Source organism: Mucor mucedo (assembly GCF_025094135.1).
Source record: "Mucor mucedo strain NRRL 3635 chromosome Unknown EV154scaffold_39, whole genome shotgun sequence".
Taxonomy (NCBI): domain Eukaryota; kingdom Fungi; phylum Mucoromycota; class Mucoromycetes; order Mucorales; family Mucoraceae; genus Mucor; species Mucor mucedo.
In genome coordinates, this window is record NW_026252323.1 from 205976 (window position 1) to 220320 (window position 14345).

Consider the following 14345-nt stretch of genomic DNA (forward strand, 5'->3'; position numbering starts at 1 on the left):
CCATGTGCGTGTGTATTATTATTATTATTTTCTGTTCATATTGGCTCATAACAATTGCTGAACACTTTCAAATGACCCATGAGATTAAACCTCGTCAAAAACTTAACTCCTCAGTTGTCGTTCATCTTTGTGAATATCTAGTCAAAGACTCATATGAACAGATTAAACAATATTGGTTGATAAATCAGTGTTTTATTTTAGTAAGATTATTTATAAAAAGCGTCCTGAACATACAGAGATAGGAAAGTATTATAACTGTTCCTTTAATACGTTTATTTTTTTTTTAATATTTTGAGCTTCCCGTTCCTTTTCTTTCAAAACCACTTCCAATGCTTCAATAGATCGTTTCAAAGATGATCTCCACACAGCTTCTGTTTCATCTACCGCAATAACCAGTTCAGTGGGTGTAGGCCCAGCAGGTCTCAGATCAGTGGGTGTGGGTGTGGGTGCGGATGTGGATGATGGTACTGAAGATCCTTCAGGATCAACAGGATCCTCAGTGGCGTATCGATCGGTCAATGCTTTTTGGATCACAAGTTGATCGACTTCCGTAGGTGCCACGTACGTAGTTTTGGGGCCATCGGATCCAATTGAATTCATCAAATCAATGTCGTTTGATCTTCTATAAGGTCGAATGCCATTTTCCTCCATGTTGATGCCTTCAGGTTGGATGCTAGGATTATCCTGAATGATCTTCGCAATTTCTTCGTAGTATGGTACGTTGGAGACAGTTCCATCGACTCCTGTTTCTCTTGCTGCATTTCTTGCTTTGGTGAATCTATTTTTCATATCTTTCCACTTGCGTTGCATACTGACTGGCGTGACATTTGCTACAAAAGCCCTGATTTCATCGGTGTTTGCATACTCAATAATCTTTTCTTTTAACAAAGCTGCCGAATGTATCCAGATAAGCTGCTTTAAAGAAGTATCTCCTCTTCTCAACAAGTGACTATAAGTGCCTGCCATAATCTCAAGAAGGATACAAATTGCAACCTCAGGCCATACGTTGTATGGCCGTGAAGGCTCATTGTCATCTTCGACATTAGCGTTGTTGTTCTCGGGTGTCGTGTTGTCAGTTTGAGCGTTGCTGTTGTTGACAGGAGTGGCGTTGCGCTGAAAAATAGGGTCCACAACAAACACAAAGGTGCCAGTGTCTTTACCACGTCCGCGTCTACCTCCGCGTCTACCTCCACGTCCATTTCCACGACCACGACCGCGACCACGTGCGTTGTTGGAAGTGTTGTTATTTGCTTCGGTGTTGTTCATAGTAAGGTAAGTGATAAAAAGTAGTAATAAAGTGAAAGGGAAGAAAAACAAACAAAAAAAAATAAAAAAAATTGTGGATTTGAAGACGTTTGTTATTTTATCATTTCCTTTTCAAGTAAATAATTTTAAATGTTCCTTTACTTTGATCGGCTTTTCATTTTTATGTATTATTTTGATCGTCTTTTCAAACTATTTTTGTACAAATAAATGGAAAAGTTTAGAAAAGCATTCGCATGGTGAATACATTTAAATATAATAACGATGACTTAATTACTAATCATTTCCCATCAGTTACAATTTTGCATTTAATCTTCAAGTCTACGGGACGTGTTCTTTTGAATCAGCAGTAATAAATTTGTCTGACCACGATCAAGACTAGGATAGTTATAGTGAAACGCTAAATTTATGTGATGCCAGACAATGTTCAATTCTAACTATTTTGGACGCGTTTTTCTGAATGAAACAACACAGGTAAGGGTGGCTGATCAAAACATCACAGCTCCCCTAAACCATTTTATTATATTGGGAATATCATTACAACGGGTCGTCCCTTTACCTCATTTTTGAAATTTTGAAATATATTTGCTCCTTTTATATCGTTAATAATCAATTGCAACATGTGAATGATACAGCTGTATTTAATTCAATAGATAATTAACTGTCCTTGAAAGAATGGAGACAATGGTCTTGAAAGCAACTTCATGCGTGATGCGAGTCTATTCAATAAGTCTTCTTGGAGAGCTTTTATCTGTACAGTACTAGCGGGGACAGCAACAAAAACCCAGTTCCTGAAATAAACTACTGATCAAAACAGTTTGTCTTTTCAGGTTTTCATTGGTTCCGCAAATCAGATGATCCAAAATTAGCACTGGCACTCCAATCAATTTGAAATAAACATAAGCTCTTAACAAATGTATTCTTCTTCATCAAAAATATTTCATTAAAATATTAACGATACGCGGAAAGACGGCTAGAAAGCAAAATGTTGTGTGCACAGGCAATGTCAAAAATATATGAGCACGTGCCCCGGAAAAGACAATAAATGGGCAAGCGGCTTAGCCCTTCTAAATTAAACAATTTAGAAAGTGCCTGAAAGCAATCTATAATTAGAAACTGAAAAGGAGGCAGAGTATAAAAAAAAAATTAAGCCAGGGAGTCTTTTTTTTTTCTTCTCTTTTTTTACACATACACAGAAATATAAACACGCAATGTTTTGGAAGAAGAAAGATAAAAAACAAGCAGAATCGACTAATCCCTTCGAGTCAAGTAGTCAGCCTTCATCTCCTGCCCCATCTTATTCCCCTGCTCCTTCATATACCTCTGAACAACCTCAAGAACATAGTCGCTACGGCGGTAGTCGTTATAACAATGCTGCTTCAGAAACTGACCAAAGAAACCAGTTGATGGGTGGCGTAAGAGACAATGAAGGTTTCAATAGCCGTGATGAAGGTCGTAATGACGACGGGTATAGTAGTAATCGCGGTAGAAATAATTATGGAAGAAGCAACAGTGACAATGGTTATGGAGGTAGAGACAACACAGAAGAATATGGTGGTGCTTACAACGAAGAGGAAGAAGAGGCTCAAGTGTCCGGTATGAAACAACAAATCAAAAACGTCAAGCAGGATTCTTTAGCAAGTACTAGACTGGCACTTCAAAAGATTCATGAAACAGAGGCAACAGCAGCTAATACCATGAATATGCTTGGACAACAATCAAGTAAAATATTTAATAGTTGGCTTATTTTTTATAATTAGTGTAACTCATCTTCTATTTTTAGGTCAATTGGCTAATGTGAACAGACATTTGGATATGTCCAAAGCTTACTCAGACAGAGCATCTAGTTCAGCCAGTGAATTAAAGCAATTGAACAAATCTATCTTTATACCAGTTGTATCCAACCCATTTAGAAGAAAGGAAAAGGAGCGAAGAGAATTAGAGAATATGCAAAGAGATCACGCAGAGCATATGGCCCAAAGAGATGAAATCCGCCAATTTGAATATGAATCTCAAAACCGTATCCAAGAGACAGCACGCATGAATAATAATAGTAGTCAAAGAGGTGAGCGTAGAGGTAGATCGGAAGCTGATCGTCGTCGTTACCAATTTGAAGAAGATTCGGACGATGATAAAGTTGAAGACGAGATTGATGAAAATCTTGATTTACTCGGTGGTGCTGTTGGTAGACTCAAGAATATGGCAATCACAATGAATAGCGAATTAGATAGTCAAAATAACCAACTTAATAACGCTATTGGAAAGGTGGATCCTATTACCAAGCAATTGAGAGGCACAACACATACATTAAACAATACCAAATAAATAAAATCACGTGTTGTATCATTTTCTTTTTTTATCTTTTCCCCTCTTTACTTCATGGACAATCCTGACCAAAGTGGAAAAGGTAATGAGTCATTAATGTTGACAAAGGCTTTTAATTAACACTTGTGAGCTAGCACTTGATAATTTGATCGAAAAGCTAAAAGTCAAAGACAATACCAAAGGTAAAAAAAGCATAATATTATAAAGTTCATCAGTCAGCTAACATTGACTAGTTGTTGTTGTCTTTCAAGCTATTGGCAATGCACCCATCTTGAAACAAAAGGTTTACAAATTAACTGCATCCTACAAGTTTCAAACTGTCATTCAGTTTCTCCGTAAAGAGCTTCGATATCAAGGAGCAGATCCTTTAGTAAGTTGGCACAAATAAAAGTAGAACAAATAAGGGAGTGTTTATGCTAAGTGTACATGTATAAAAACTAGTTTTTGTATATCAATAGTGCATTTGCTCCTTCACCGGACGAGACAGTATCCAATTTATACAAGGTATGACACTGTATACATTTACACACGCTGACATTAACTTTTTAATGTAGTGCTTTAACACAGATGGGCATTTAATAATAAATTATTGTACAACTGCAGCTTGGGGTTAAACAACCACTTTATTAAATAAACAAACAAAAAAAAAATCACTGTACAAAAAAGGGGGTAGAGAGGGCCAAGAGGGGATATAATACAAGTATGGAAACTATTTCAAAGGTAGAGGAGGCAACGGTTGTCTTGGTGGAGCAGTCAGTGGTGGAGTTCCTCTTCCTGAAGAAGATACGGATGAATAAGAAGATGGCCTTAAGTCGCTTTGGATCAAATCGATAGAGGATCGTCTTCTGTTTACTCTGCGTAACAAATCTTCTCGTTCATTTAATAATTGTGATAATAATTCTCTTTTATTATCTAATTCAATACGTTGCACTTGTACTTGTTCTTTTAATAATTCATCCGAAGATTCGTTTCTAATCTTTGTCTCTAGTTTTGTTATTAATTCGTCTTGCTTCTTCACTACTTGCTTTAAAGCCTTTGTCTCTAGTTTTTGTGTCTCTAAATCAGTCACGTATTTGACAATGGTCATCTGAATACCCTTGTCACACTCTTGTTGACTTTGACTTTGTTGATCAAATAACTGCATTTCATCTCCCGTCATCGAATGATCAGATATTTCTTCATACACGTTTAATATGTCTTCCATGTAGGCATCATTGTTCTGATTCTGCAGTATCTTTTCATCCTCCATTACAATATCATGCTGATATGTATATGTAGGTGACATTGGACTATCTATTGTGTTCTGATGCTGGTTTTTTTTGTGATTACTGGACTGTAATTCATTTAACTCCTTTTCAAAAAAGTCTCTTTCCTCTGATACTTGTTCTAGTTTTAATGCAAGATATTCCACTCTGATTTCGTAATCTCGTACTTTGGTTGCATCCGAAGAGTACTTTTCAACATCCACTTGTAATTTGGCGATATATTCTTCAGCTGCTTTATTTTGTTCCAATAGGGATTGGAAGAGATCTTCAATTTCAGATGCCGTGATATCAAATTGATTCTTTTGTTGTGCTACCTTCCTGATAACGGTTGGGGTGGGATGGCGTTTTAAAGAAATAACAGGCGATTCTGGTGGTGAGGAAGTGGGTGTTGTAATCGGTCGAGAGGGATACGTAGGTGGTTGACCAAATTTTTGTAACATATTGGCAATACTTTTATTATTTAAGCTCGTGGGTGATGGGGAAGGGGACGGCAAGAATTGCTTCGTTTCTACTACTGCTGCTGTTGCCTTACTCGTAATTTTTCGTTTAGGCACAATAGGTGTTGTCGCTACTGTTGTAGCTGACTTTGATTTATTAAGGCGAGCAACAACGTCTTGAACTCCCATCTTTATTAAAAAATTGTAGAAAAAAAAAAAGAAAAAGAGAGGAGAATAAATTAATGAAAACTTTTTTTTTGTACCATTTCCTATCAACTCGTGTACTCCGTCGAGCGTCTTTTCTCAAAAGGGTAATAACAAGCATGGCAAAATGGGATGTTCCTGGATGTTTTAGGGGTTTTTGAGGAGGCCCGGGATGTAAATTATACATTAAGACAATAAAAAAGTTCGCCTAGCTTTCTATTACTTTAGACCAAAGGAATATGTGCTATCTGATGCTAATTTATTAGAGCTTTTTTTTAAAAAAATAAAAGCCTACTCTTTATAAAAGAAAAATGTAGCAATGGTAATATGAGATACACGCAAGAACTGTCTACTCCATTAAAAGAATGAAACGCATACAGATTTCAACTTGCTCAACAGTAACCATGACATACAAGTATCTCTACTTTCCTTATAATCTTTGCACGAGCCACAACAGATGCCAAGCTCACGAGATCTTTTTATGAACCTATAAATATTTTAATGACTTTAGCGAATATTTCCCTCGCTTTTTTCCACGTCAGAACTTTTACGTTGTTAGCCTGTAAACCCAGAATTATACAATCACAGCGTCTGCTTATCAAATATAATGAGATCACGCTCAATCTACGGTGATTAAAGTACACATATTAGTAACTATGCATGCCCATCAATAAGCTTGGTAAAATTAATTTAGAATATCGTTTCTTCCATATGAACGGCCTCAATATATTTACTGCATCCAGTAATTGGCTTGCGTAAATTAAAAAATCGTTCAAGTCATAAAGTCCGGAATAGGCGCCGTAGTATTCAATGTATCGCTTTGGCCATCATTTTCACTTTTATAACTCGAGCTGTCATTTTATGCATATAGTATGCGTACAGTCTAGTTTTTATTGGTCTAAAATAAATTCACATAAACAAACAAACGCATCTCCTAACGATATTTTTCTCCTGCTTGAAAAAAAAAATTATGTTTCATTGTCATACAAAATTTAAAAAACAAAATGAATGCAGTAACTGGCTCATAAAAGTGAATGGTGTTATATATGGGGAAGAAGGGACCTGCATTCTTATGGCGACAGCCTTATTTTAGGACAACGATAAAGGAAGACATCATTCTACATACCCCTTTATGGACATGGCGTGACTGAATTAAACGACGACTGAATCCCAAAAAAAAAAAAAAAAAAAAAAAAAAAAAAACTTGTATAAAGCAAAAAAATGTTTAAATAAGGGCCTTCTTTTCTTTTTTTTTTCAAAAAACGCATGCCAAATTAATTAGAGACAGGACAACCTATATATACCTGTATATAAAAAAAATTAAAACTTAATTACATTCGATGGATACTTTACAACAACCAGAAAAGAATGATGTAGCATTTCGTACGTTCATTGGAGTTCTTGTCTCTGTTTGTGGCAATGTAGGTTCATCTCTCGTTTTTTTTTCTTTCTTGCCATGAAAGCCACTAACACTATTTTTGTCCAGGCGCTTATCTCTGTTGCACTCAACGTACAGAAAAGAGCAGTAAGTTAAGACTGTGCCCTTTCACCCCTTATTTTGGTAACTTAAACATTTCTTTAGCACAACAATATTCAAGAACGGCAAATGGCTAATTATTTTGCCAATATGGATGAACCACCACAATGGATATCTACAACACAGTACAATGGATTTTGCCCTGACGACGGTTATTCTTCGCCGAGATCCTCCTTGGATACACACCGTCGATCGGAAGCTGAACTCATGGAGCAACACCAAAAGTTCATTATGACGATGGCTCAAGAGCAGACAAAAGCAGGAGGAGAGACAGAGTATTTAAAATCAAAGCTGTGGTGGTTAGGTATTTCACTCATGATTTTGGGTGAAGTGGGTAACTTTGTTGCTTACGGCTTTGCCCCTGCTTCCACCATCGCTCCGCTTGGAACAACGACACTTGTTTCAAACGTCATTTTGGCCCCTCTCATGCTGAACGAAGTGTTTCGAAAGAGAGATTTGTTAGGTGTCGTTTTAGCCGTTGCAGGTGCTGCCATGGTTGTTTTAAGCTCAAATTCTCAAGAAATTGTCGTAAGTACTTTTACTTTGTGTATCTATCATCTGCTGACATGTTGTCTATATATCTTTTTAGCTGTCACCTGAATTAATTGTGGAATCTATTACTCAATTACAATCTATTATTTACTTTATTCTTACGGCCTGTGCTATTGTAACATTAACTATACTGTCTCCTATTTATGGGGCTTCTAGCATCATGATTGACTTGGGTTTAGTTGCCATCTATGGTAAGCCATCTTGAATTTTTTATTTTATATTATTATACCCAACAGTTTTTATTTTTGCAGGTGGTTACACTGTCCTCTCTACCAAAAGCGTAGCCTCCCTATTGAGCTTAACCTTTTTTAAAATGTTTGCGTAAGTAACAGTAATAATCATCAGTGATCTATTTTTGTTTTACTTACTCTTTTCGTAGCTATCCTGTTTCTTATTTATTAATTGCTGTATTGGTCGTCACTGCCGTCTTACAAATCAAATACTTAAACAAGGCTTTACAACGATTCGATTCGACTGAGGTGATTCCAACCCAATTTGTATTATTTACGGTATCTGCCATTATCGGTAGTGCCGTACTTTACCATGATTTTGATGGCATGGATATGGAACAAATGTCAAGATTTATGTCGGGTTGCGCTGTCGAATTTTTAGGCGTTTATTTAATTACTTCCAAGCGTACCAAGCGCATTTATTCTCCCGCATTATCGATTAGTGCCGATAGTGGTACTGCAATTTCTTTCTCAGATGAAGAAGCCCTGGATAGAGTTGATTTGTTACAGAGTGAGCAACCATTAATCAATAGAAAAATCACTCCCTTTCAACATCATAGACAAAGCCATCTTCCTACTACCACCTTTGAAGCATGGCAAGAAGCTAATAGTCATATTGCAAACGCACTGAACCATACACAAGGACATCGTCGACATAGCTCTGTCTTTAGAGGTATCTCAATGGCATCTCAATTACTAGACCGTAATGATGAACAACAAGGTGGAATTCAATTACCATCTTCCCCTTCTCACCGAAGAAATGATCCATCCACCCTTGGTAATATTATCTCGGGTTTTACGTCTGCCATTTCTTCTCATACAACACCTCATGATCCCTCCTCTTCTACCACAGAAGAAGCTGATGCAATCGAAATTGAAATACCAACACCTTCTTCATTTCACCCACAAGAAGAAGTAGAGCGTGAATTAATGCCTGTCCATACAAGACGTACTTCAAAATTGATAGACATCGGAGAGGACCGTGATTTATCCTAATACATATCCCATACCCCCATACACATAATTATAAAAAAAAACATTTATTCTATACATCTATTTTTTCCTTTTCCTTTTCCTTTTTTTTTTTTTTTTTGTCTAAGCATTTGTCTTTCTCTTTTTGGATTTGGCTTCATCTGCATAAGCAGTAACGAGATTTTCAGGGAGATCAAGGAACTTACGAAGACCAAAGATAGTATAAAGATCAAAGATCTTGTCAGCTTGACAGACCTCTGTGTTGTTGATCTTTTCAGCAATGGTATCCACCTTTTCGAATGCTTCATTGTACACAGACACAAGTTGTTGACCATCATGAGACATCCAAAGCTTACCTTCGTTATCAAATGCGATATCAAGAATAGGTGATTCAGTCACAATTGTTTGCTTATAGCTCAACTTATCATCATTCCAGGCTAAAATGAGAACGGCGGGTGATTTGGCAAATGCAACTGCCACTAATTTGTTTTTGTTGTCGAATGATAATGAGCTGATGATGGCATCCTTGGAATTAGCATCGGCGGCAGTGGGCTTATAAGGTTCGATTTGTTCCTTTAAATCAATGGCTTGAATTTGGCTTCCCTTAAGGAAATCCCAAACACGAACCACACCATCTCCACCAGCAGAGACTAAAATGCTCTTGTTCCAAGGTAACAAACTGACACAAGTGACAACACTGAAAAATAATACACGCATTGTCAATATTCATCACTGAACACATCGTATCTAATAACTTACTCGGTATGACCTAAACAGAAACACTCGATATTATAACCATTGGGATAACGACTCACTCTAATATGTTCATCACGATCAGATGTGACGACAAACTTGTCATCTTCAGATAAAACCATGTCGGTGACCATAGAGACATGACCTAAAATAGGAAGTTGCTTATCTTCACTGACGGGTGTATCGTCCTTTAGTGAATGGCTAAACAAAGTAATTTTTTTTTTTTTTTAGATTAAGTGCCTTTTCTATATGGTCTTATCTCGTAATAGTTACTTGTAGACATCACCAAACTTATCAGCGGCGACAATTTCAGAAGAATCGCTTGTGAATTGAACAGCATTAATACGCTTATGAGCAGGCCTATGATATTTAGGGTTAGCAAGCCAAAAAAAAAGAACTGAGACGTGAATATATTTACTTGGTGTTTTTGACAGTCCAGTCTTGAGTATCCCAAACACAAATTTGCTTGTTTTCACCAGAGGTGGCTAACAAAGTACCGTCCTTGTTAAAGGACATGCAACGGTAATAGTCAGTTACGGGATCGACCTTGGCATCTTGAGGATAAGTCTTGATCAATTCACCCGTACTATTTTTATTTTAAACGTATTCATATCATGTCTGGTTTCACGTTTTTTTGCTTTCACTTTTTTTTACCTGGTATTTAAAACTAAAAAGTGGTGACCGTTAGCTAAAACAAGTTCAGGCTTGGTAGGGTTATGAATGATTTTGGTGAAGGGAAGTCTAGTTGTCATTTTTAACAATGGTTTTAATGAAGAAAAAATATAAAGAGTGCAAATAAAAAAAGTTTTGTCGGTTTTGTAAATGCCGGACCGGAAAGGGAAAATCCGGTGTTCTAAAAAATTAGGCCCATCCACCCCACCCCCAAAGCCCAGAGGTGGGGGGAGACGGGCGGGGAGGAGGGGGGGGGGGGCTATGTGTGTGGAAAGAAGCTGAATGTTGACAAGCCCCTCTTTCATCATCGTATTGTAAGTTCCATCATAAAAAAAAATCATGGAGAGAGAGATACGTTATGGATCAATAGATGGATTATGTTTATTTTAGATGGATCAATTACATCACATACGACATGAAATAAATTCTTGGACATGCGCATTCACCCATTCTCTCTCTCATCACCAAACCTCGATTCGCATTGCGTTATTAAACCCTCTTCTTTTTAGTTACAATAATGCTTGTCTCTAAGCAAAACAGAAAGGCCGTCTACGAGGCTCTTTTCAAGGGTAAGTTTCGCTGCATACACGAAGTAAGCATCAGATTATTCATCTCATTTGATAGATGGTGCCCTTGTTGCTCCTAAGGATTACAACCTCCCCAAGCACGCTGACATTGACGTCCCTAACCTCGAAGTCATCAAGCTCATGCAATCTTTGACCTCCAGAGGTTTCGTCAAGACCCAATTCTCTTGGCAATGGTACTACTATACCCTCACTGATGAGGGTATTGATTACCTCCGTGAATGTAAGTATTCTTTTTCTTTGACATGTTCTTTTTTACTCATCCAATGATTAGTCCTTCACTTGCCTCAAGAAATCGTCCCCGCTACCATGAAGAAGTCTGCTCGTCCTGCTGCTCCTCGTCGTGCTTGTAAGTTTCATGTTTAGATTAATCAATCGATACCCTTCTAACCACTCTCTTTCTAGTCGGTGGTGATCGTGAAGCCCGTGCTCCCCGTGGTGACCGTGATAGCTACAAGCGTAAGGAAGATGCTTCCGGTGACTTCAAGCCTGAGTTCCGTGGTGGTCTCGGTAAGTTTTTTTTTTTTTTTAAAAAAAAGTGAAGTGCATACATTTGAGTTTATTAACTCTTTTTAATTACAGGTCGTGGTAACCGCGAGTAAATTTTTTTTTACTTTTTTAATACTTCAACTTCTGTTTTGTTAAATAAATTAAATATACGGGGCTTCCCATCATAATTTGCCCGAGTTTTCTTTTATTGTTTATTTTTTCGTGTGTAAATGAAGATTGCATCGATGATCATCTGTTCTCGGTTGATGACGTTTTCTAAAACCCCGTGCAGCTTCTAACTTGTTCGAAACTCGAAGGCGCTTCTCGTAACCATGCCAGACCATAGGCGTGTAAACGCTACTTCCTGGCAATTATTCATTACACATGTTGCAATGCCATTTTGAGTTCATTTCGAAAAACAGAGACTCGGTAAACAAAAGTCACATATTAAAATTATGCGCAGCACATAATTACTCTATCAGACCTTTTTAACTTTTAACATGTCAGACACAAATTTGACCGAGGCACAACAACTTGCTGCCAATAATAAGGCAAAAGCTCTCGAACGATTAAGACAGAAAAGGCAAGCTAATGGTGAACCTCCTTCTACCAATGCAGCTCCACCGCCCAAAAAGGCGAAATGGATAAAGTCGTTCTATGAATATGACATGAGTACGTTAGTTGATTCTAAAGGTGGTTACCTTGTAGACGACGTTGAGGTGAACAAATCGATGGAAGAAAGAAATAAACGAAGAGCAGAATACGAACCTTATTACCGTAAGAGCATAGGCATCTTCTTGTTCTTTTTGTTGACCCTTTGCTTTTTTTTTAATGGTTAGCTCCTTCATTGGAAGCCCATGAAAACCCCAAATGCAAAGAATGTGATTCCATGGATCTCGATCCCATATTTTTCAACGTATTTCATATTTTTCTTTGTCCAGTTTGTAAGGAAGAATTTCCAGAAAAATACAGCTTAATTACAAAAACCGAAGCCAAAGAAGATTACCTATTGACAGACCGTAAAAATAATATAATGAGACGATTATTGTTTATGGAATTGGACTAAATGTTTTTTTTTTTTTGCTGTATTTAGCCGAGTTAAAGGATCCTGAATTATTACCACACTGGTCAAAACCCAATCCTCACAAATCTACTTGGAATGATATGATGCTTTACGTTCGAGAAATGGTTAAAATTTTAATTTGTATATATGCAAGCTTTTTTATTTATCCTTTTTATTGGGTACTTAGGTCGAGGAATACGCCTACAAGAAATGGGAAGGGCCAGAGGGTTTAGATGCAGAATATGAACGAAGAGAAGCTCAAAAGAAGGATCGAAAAGAAAAGAAGTTTAAAGAAAAGCTTGCTGATTTACGAAGAAGAACAATGACGAGTAGTTGGGAGAGAAAACGGCAAGAGGGTCCTCACAAACATGTTTTTGGTCCCTCTATTGAAGACAATGGTAGCTCCACTCAGAAATGTGAAAGCTGTGGTTTAGTAATTGAATCAGAGGAATTTTAATGCGCAAAGATTAACATCCCCCCCTAAAGACGGGGGAAATAGAAAAAATAAAAAATCAACATTATCATATATATATATTTTTATTTTGTGAGTTTGTGTGTGTAAACACCTTTAGCAACAACACCAAGAGGTAATGATAGAATATATTCTCCTTGTCAAAAACAATTCCCTGCATTTTGGTCATTCGCTTTATAAATCTCTTCCTTACTTTCTCTGCCTCTTTATTTCATGCTTTCTTACATTTCTTTTCATTGTAATTCAATCATGCAAATTATCTGGTATATTCACACTGTACGATTTCTAGCTTTTTTTATAAGTTTAATTACATTTGTGTGCCATTTAGCACAATGTATCTTATTGAGTAGCTACCAAGAGCAGGTATATTTTTTCATATAGATTTGTATTCAACGTAAAACTAACACTTCTCATTTTTTTTAAAAAAAAAAGACAGGAATTTCAGATTGGATCACAGCAGGTCATTGGCAGGTAAAATACCTCCCCCTCCTTCTTCAGATCATCCTTTCTTTTTTACTAATCAAACTAATAGTACCTCTTATGGTTTATTTCATTAGGTCTTTCCTTGGCAGGAAGTTTTACTCTATGTTTAAATGCGTACTACTACAACAGACCCAAACGATACCTTTTAGATAAATGCATCGGTTTACTCGCTCTTCTATTACTGCTCACATCCATCATCATAATCGTTTCCATGGATTCTTCAGAGCCCTGGACAAATAATAATTCATCACCAATAGAAAGATCTTCTCTCATGTCTAGCTGTTCTCTTTTCGATTCATCCCGTGATAAATTCTACCCTTTACTCTATCAAAGGTAAAAAGACAATACTCATACTGAATATAACAAATTAAGCGTTGCTCATAATAAATGTTGTAGATGCATGTTGAGTGATTCGATTTGGATTTTATCTATTCTGTTATGTATTGTTTGGACGTCGGTTGTACTCTTTGCCATGATGGGATTATCGCAAAAGAAGAAAGAAACCGCCAAAAACCCAATCCAACCCGCCCAGGAACCTAACTGGGGTCGGTATATCCCTCATCCACCCGCTTCCATTTATTCGGCCACAACATTAGGCAATCGATCTGGACTATTGACGCCTTCTTTCGTCAAACAATACAGCTACAATAACAGGAGTATGCCGTCTACTATTCAACAGTACAAGGAAGAGAAGGAAGAATATTTTGATGATGATGAAGATGAGGATGATGAAAGTTACAGTGCCAGGGATTATTATCATTATTCTCCTCCTTCAATTTCTTCTTCGACGCGGTATACACTACCTACAAAACTCACTTTGGACTTTGAACTTGAATATACAACACCTACAACACCTTCACCGTCTGACCCAGATACTAATGGTTCAATGACGCCGCTATATCATAGCTTTGCAAGTAAATCAAAAAAGTATTAGATAATAAAGGCTCTATTTAGCCGGTAATAATATAAAAAAGGGGCCAAGGGCGGGGAGGGTGGTTGAGAAAAAAGAAAAGAATTCAGGGACGACCAAGGAGAAAAACGTGT

At 37.1% G+C, this 14345-nt stretch overlaps 9 protein-coding genes across 9 annotated transcripts; 6 read left to right on the top strand and 3 right to left on the bottom strand.

The window, feature by feature from the left end:
* Positions 1–221: 221 nt before the first annotated feature.
* Positions 222–1307, bottom strand: EV154DRAFT_506804 (uncharacterized protein). Its single transcript, XM_051601330.1, is given in 3 exon segments — positions 222–1059; positions 1075–1176; positions 1189–1307. 3 exon segments carry the CDS (start codon positions 1264–1266, stop codon positions 250–252), a joined length of 990 nt encoding a protein of 329 aa, XP_051458303.1. The 5' UTR covers positions 1267–1307; the 3' UTR covers positions 222–249.
* Positions 1308–2355: 1048 nt separating this feature from the next.
* On the top strand, positions 2356–3619 carry EV154DRAFT_506806 (uncharacterized protein). The gene is made up of 2 exons (XM_051601331.1): positions 2356–2985; positions 3047–3619. The coding sequence occupies exons 1-2, from the start codon at positions 2475–2477 to the stop codon at positions 3586–3588; spliced, it is 1053 nt and encodes a 350-aa protein (XP_051458304.1). The 5' UTR covers positions 2356–2474; the 3' UTR covers positions 3589–3619.
* Positions 3620–3820: 201 nt separating this feature from the next.
* On the top strand, positions 3821–4202 carry EV154DRAFT_419734 (ubiquitin-like protein Atg12; the record flags this gene model as incomplete). The annotated part of the gene is made up of 3 exons (XM_051595910.1): positions 3821–3958; positions 4030–4092; positions 4143–4202. Coding segments are annotated over 3 exons (261 nt in total), but the record flags the coding sequence as incomplete, so codon positions are not given.
* Positions 4203–4297: 95 nt separating this feature from the next.
* EV154DRAFT_419739 (uncharacterized protein) lies at positions 4298–5479 on the bottom strand (the record flags this gene model as incomplete). The annotated part of the gene is made up of 2 exons (XM_051595912.1): positions 4298–4881; positions 4918–5479. 2 exons carry the CDS (start codon positions 5477–5479, stop codon positions 4298–4300), a joined length of 1146 nt encoding a protein of 381 aa, XP_051458306.1.
* A 1282-nt stretch (positions 5480–6761) lies between these two features.
* EV154DRAFT_506811 (magnesium transporter NIPA-domain-containing protein) lies at positions 6762–9009 on the top strand. The gene is made up of 6 exons (XM_051601332.1): positions 6762–6915; positions 6981–7019; positions 7077–7559; positions 7621–7774; positions 7835–7904; positions 7963–9009. Exons 1-6 carry the CDS (start codon positions 6835–6837, stop codon positions 8807–8809), a joined length of 1674 nt encoding a protein of 557 aa, XP_051458307.1. The 5' UTR covers positions 6762–6834; the 3' UTR covers positions 8810–9009.
* On the bottom strand, positions 8867–10309 carry EV154DRAFT_506813 (WD40-repeat-containing domain protein). The gene is made up of 5 exons (XM_051601333.1): positions 10193–10309; positions 9957–10124; positions 9812–9898; positions 9545–9739; positions 8867–9482 (listed from the first exon to the last, which is right to left on the bottom strand). The coding sequence occupies exons 1-5, from the start codon at positions 10288–10290 to the stop codon at positions 8909–8911; spliced, it is 1122 nt and encodes a 373-aa protein (XP_051458308.1). The 5' UTR covers positions 10291–10309; the 3' UTR covers positions 8867–8908.
* A 410-nt stretch (positions 10310–10719) lies between these two features.
* On the top strand, positions 10720–11398 carry EV154DRAFT_506815 (Plectin/S10 domain-containing protein; the record flags this gene model as incomplete). The annotated part of the gene is made up of 5 exons (XM_051601334.1): positions 10720–10779; positions 10835–11017; positions 11069–11143; positions 11200–11304; positions 11377–11398. Exons 1-5 carry the CDS (start codon positions 10728–10730, stop codon positions 11394–11396), a joined length of 435 nt encoding a protein of 144 aa, XP_051458309.1. The 5' UTR covers positions 10720–10727.
* Positions 11399–11761: 363 nt separating this feature from the next.
* On the top strand, positions 11762–12871 carry EV154DRAFT_506817 (XPA protein C-terminus-domain-containing protein). Its single transcript, XM_051601335.1, has 4 exons — positions 11762–12060; positions 12123–12302; positions 12377–12471; positions 12534–12871. The coding sequence occupies exons 1-4, from the start codon at positions 11784–11786 to the stop codon at positions 12801–12803; spliced, it is 822 nt and encodes a 273-aa protein (XP_051458310.1). The 5' UTR covers positions 11762–11783; the 3' UTR covers positions 12804–12871.
* A 196-nt stretch (positions 12872–13067) lies between these two features.
* On the top strand, positions 13068–14235 carry EV154DRAFT_551213 (uncharacterized protein; the record flags this gene model as incomplete). The annotated part of the gene is made up of 4 exons (XM_051604966.1): positions 13068–13181; positions 13251–13289; positions 13351–13634; positions 13698–14235. The coding sequence occupies 4 exons, from the start codon at positions 13068–13070 to the stop codon at positions 14233–14235; spliced, it is 975 nt and encodes a 324-aa protein (XP_051458311.1).
* Positions 14236–14345: the final 110 nt, after the last annotated feature.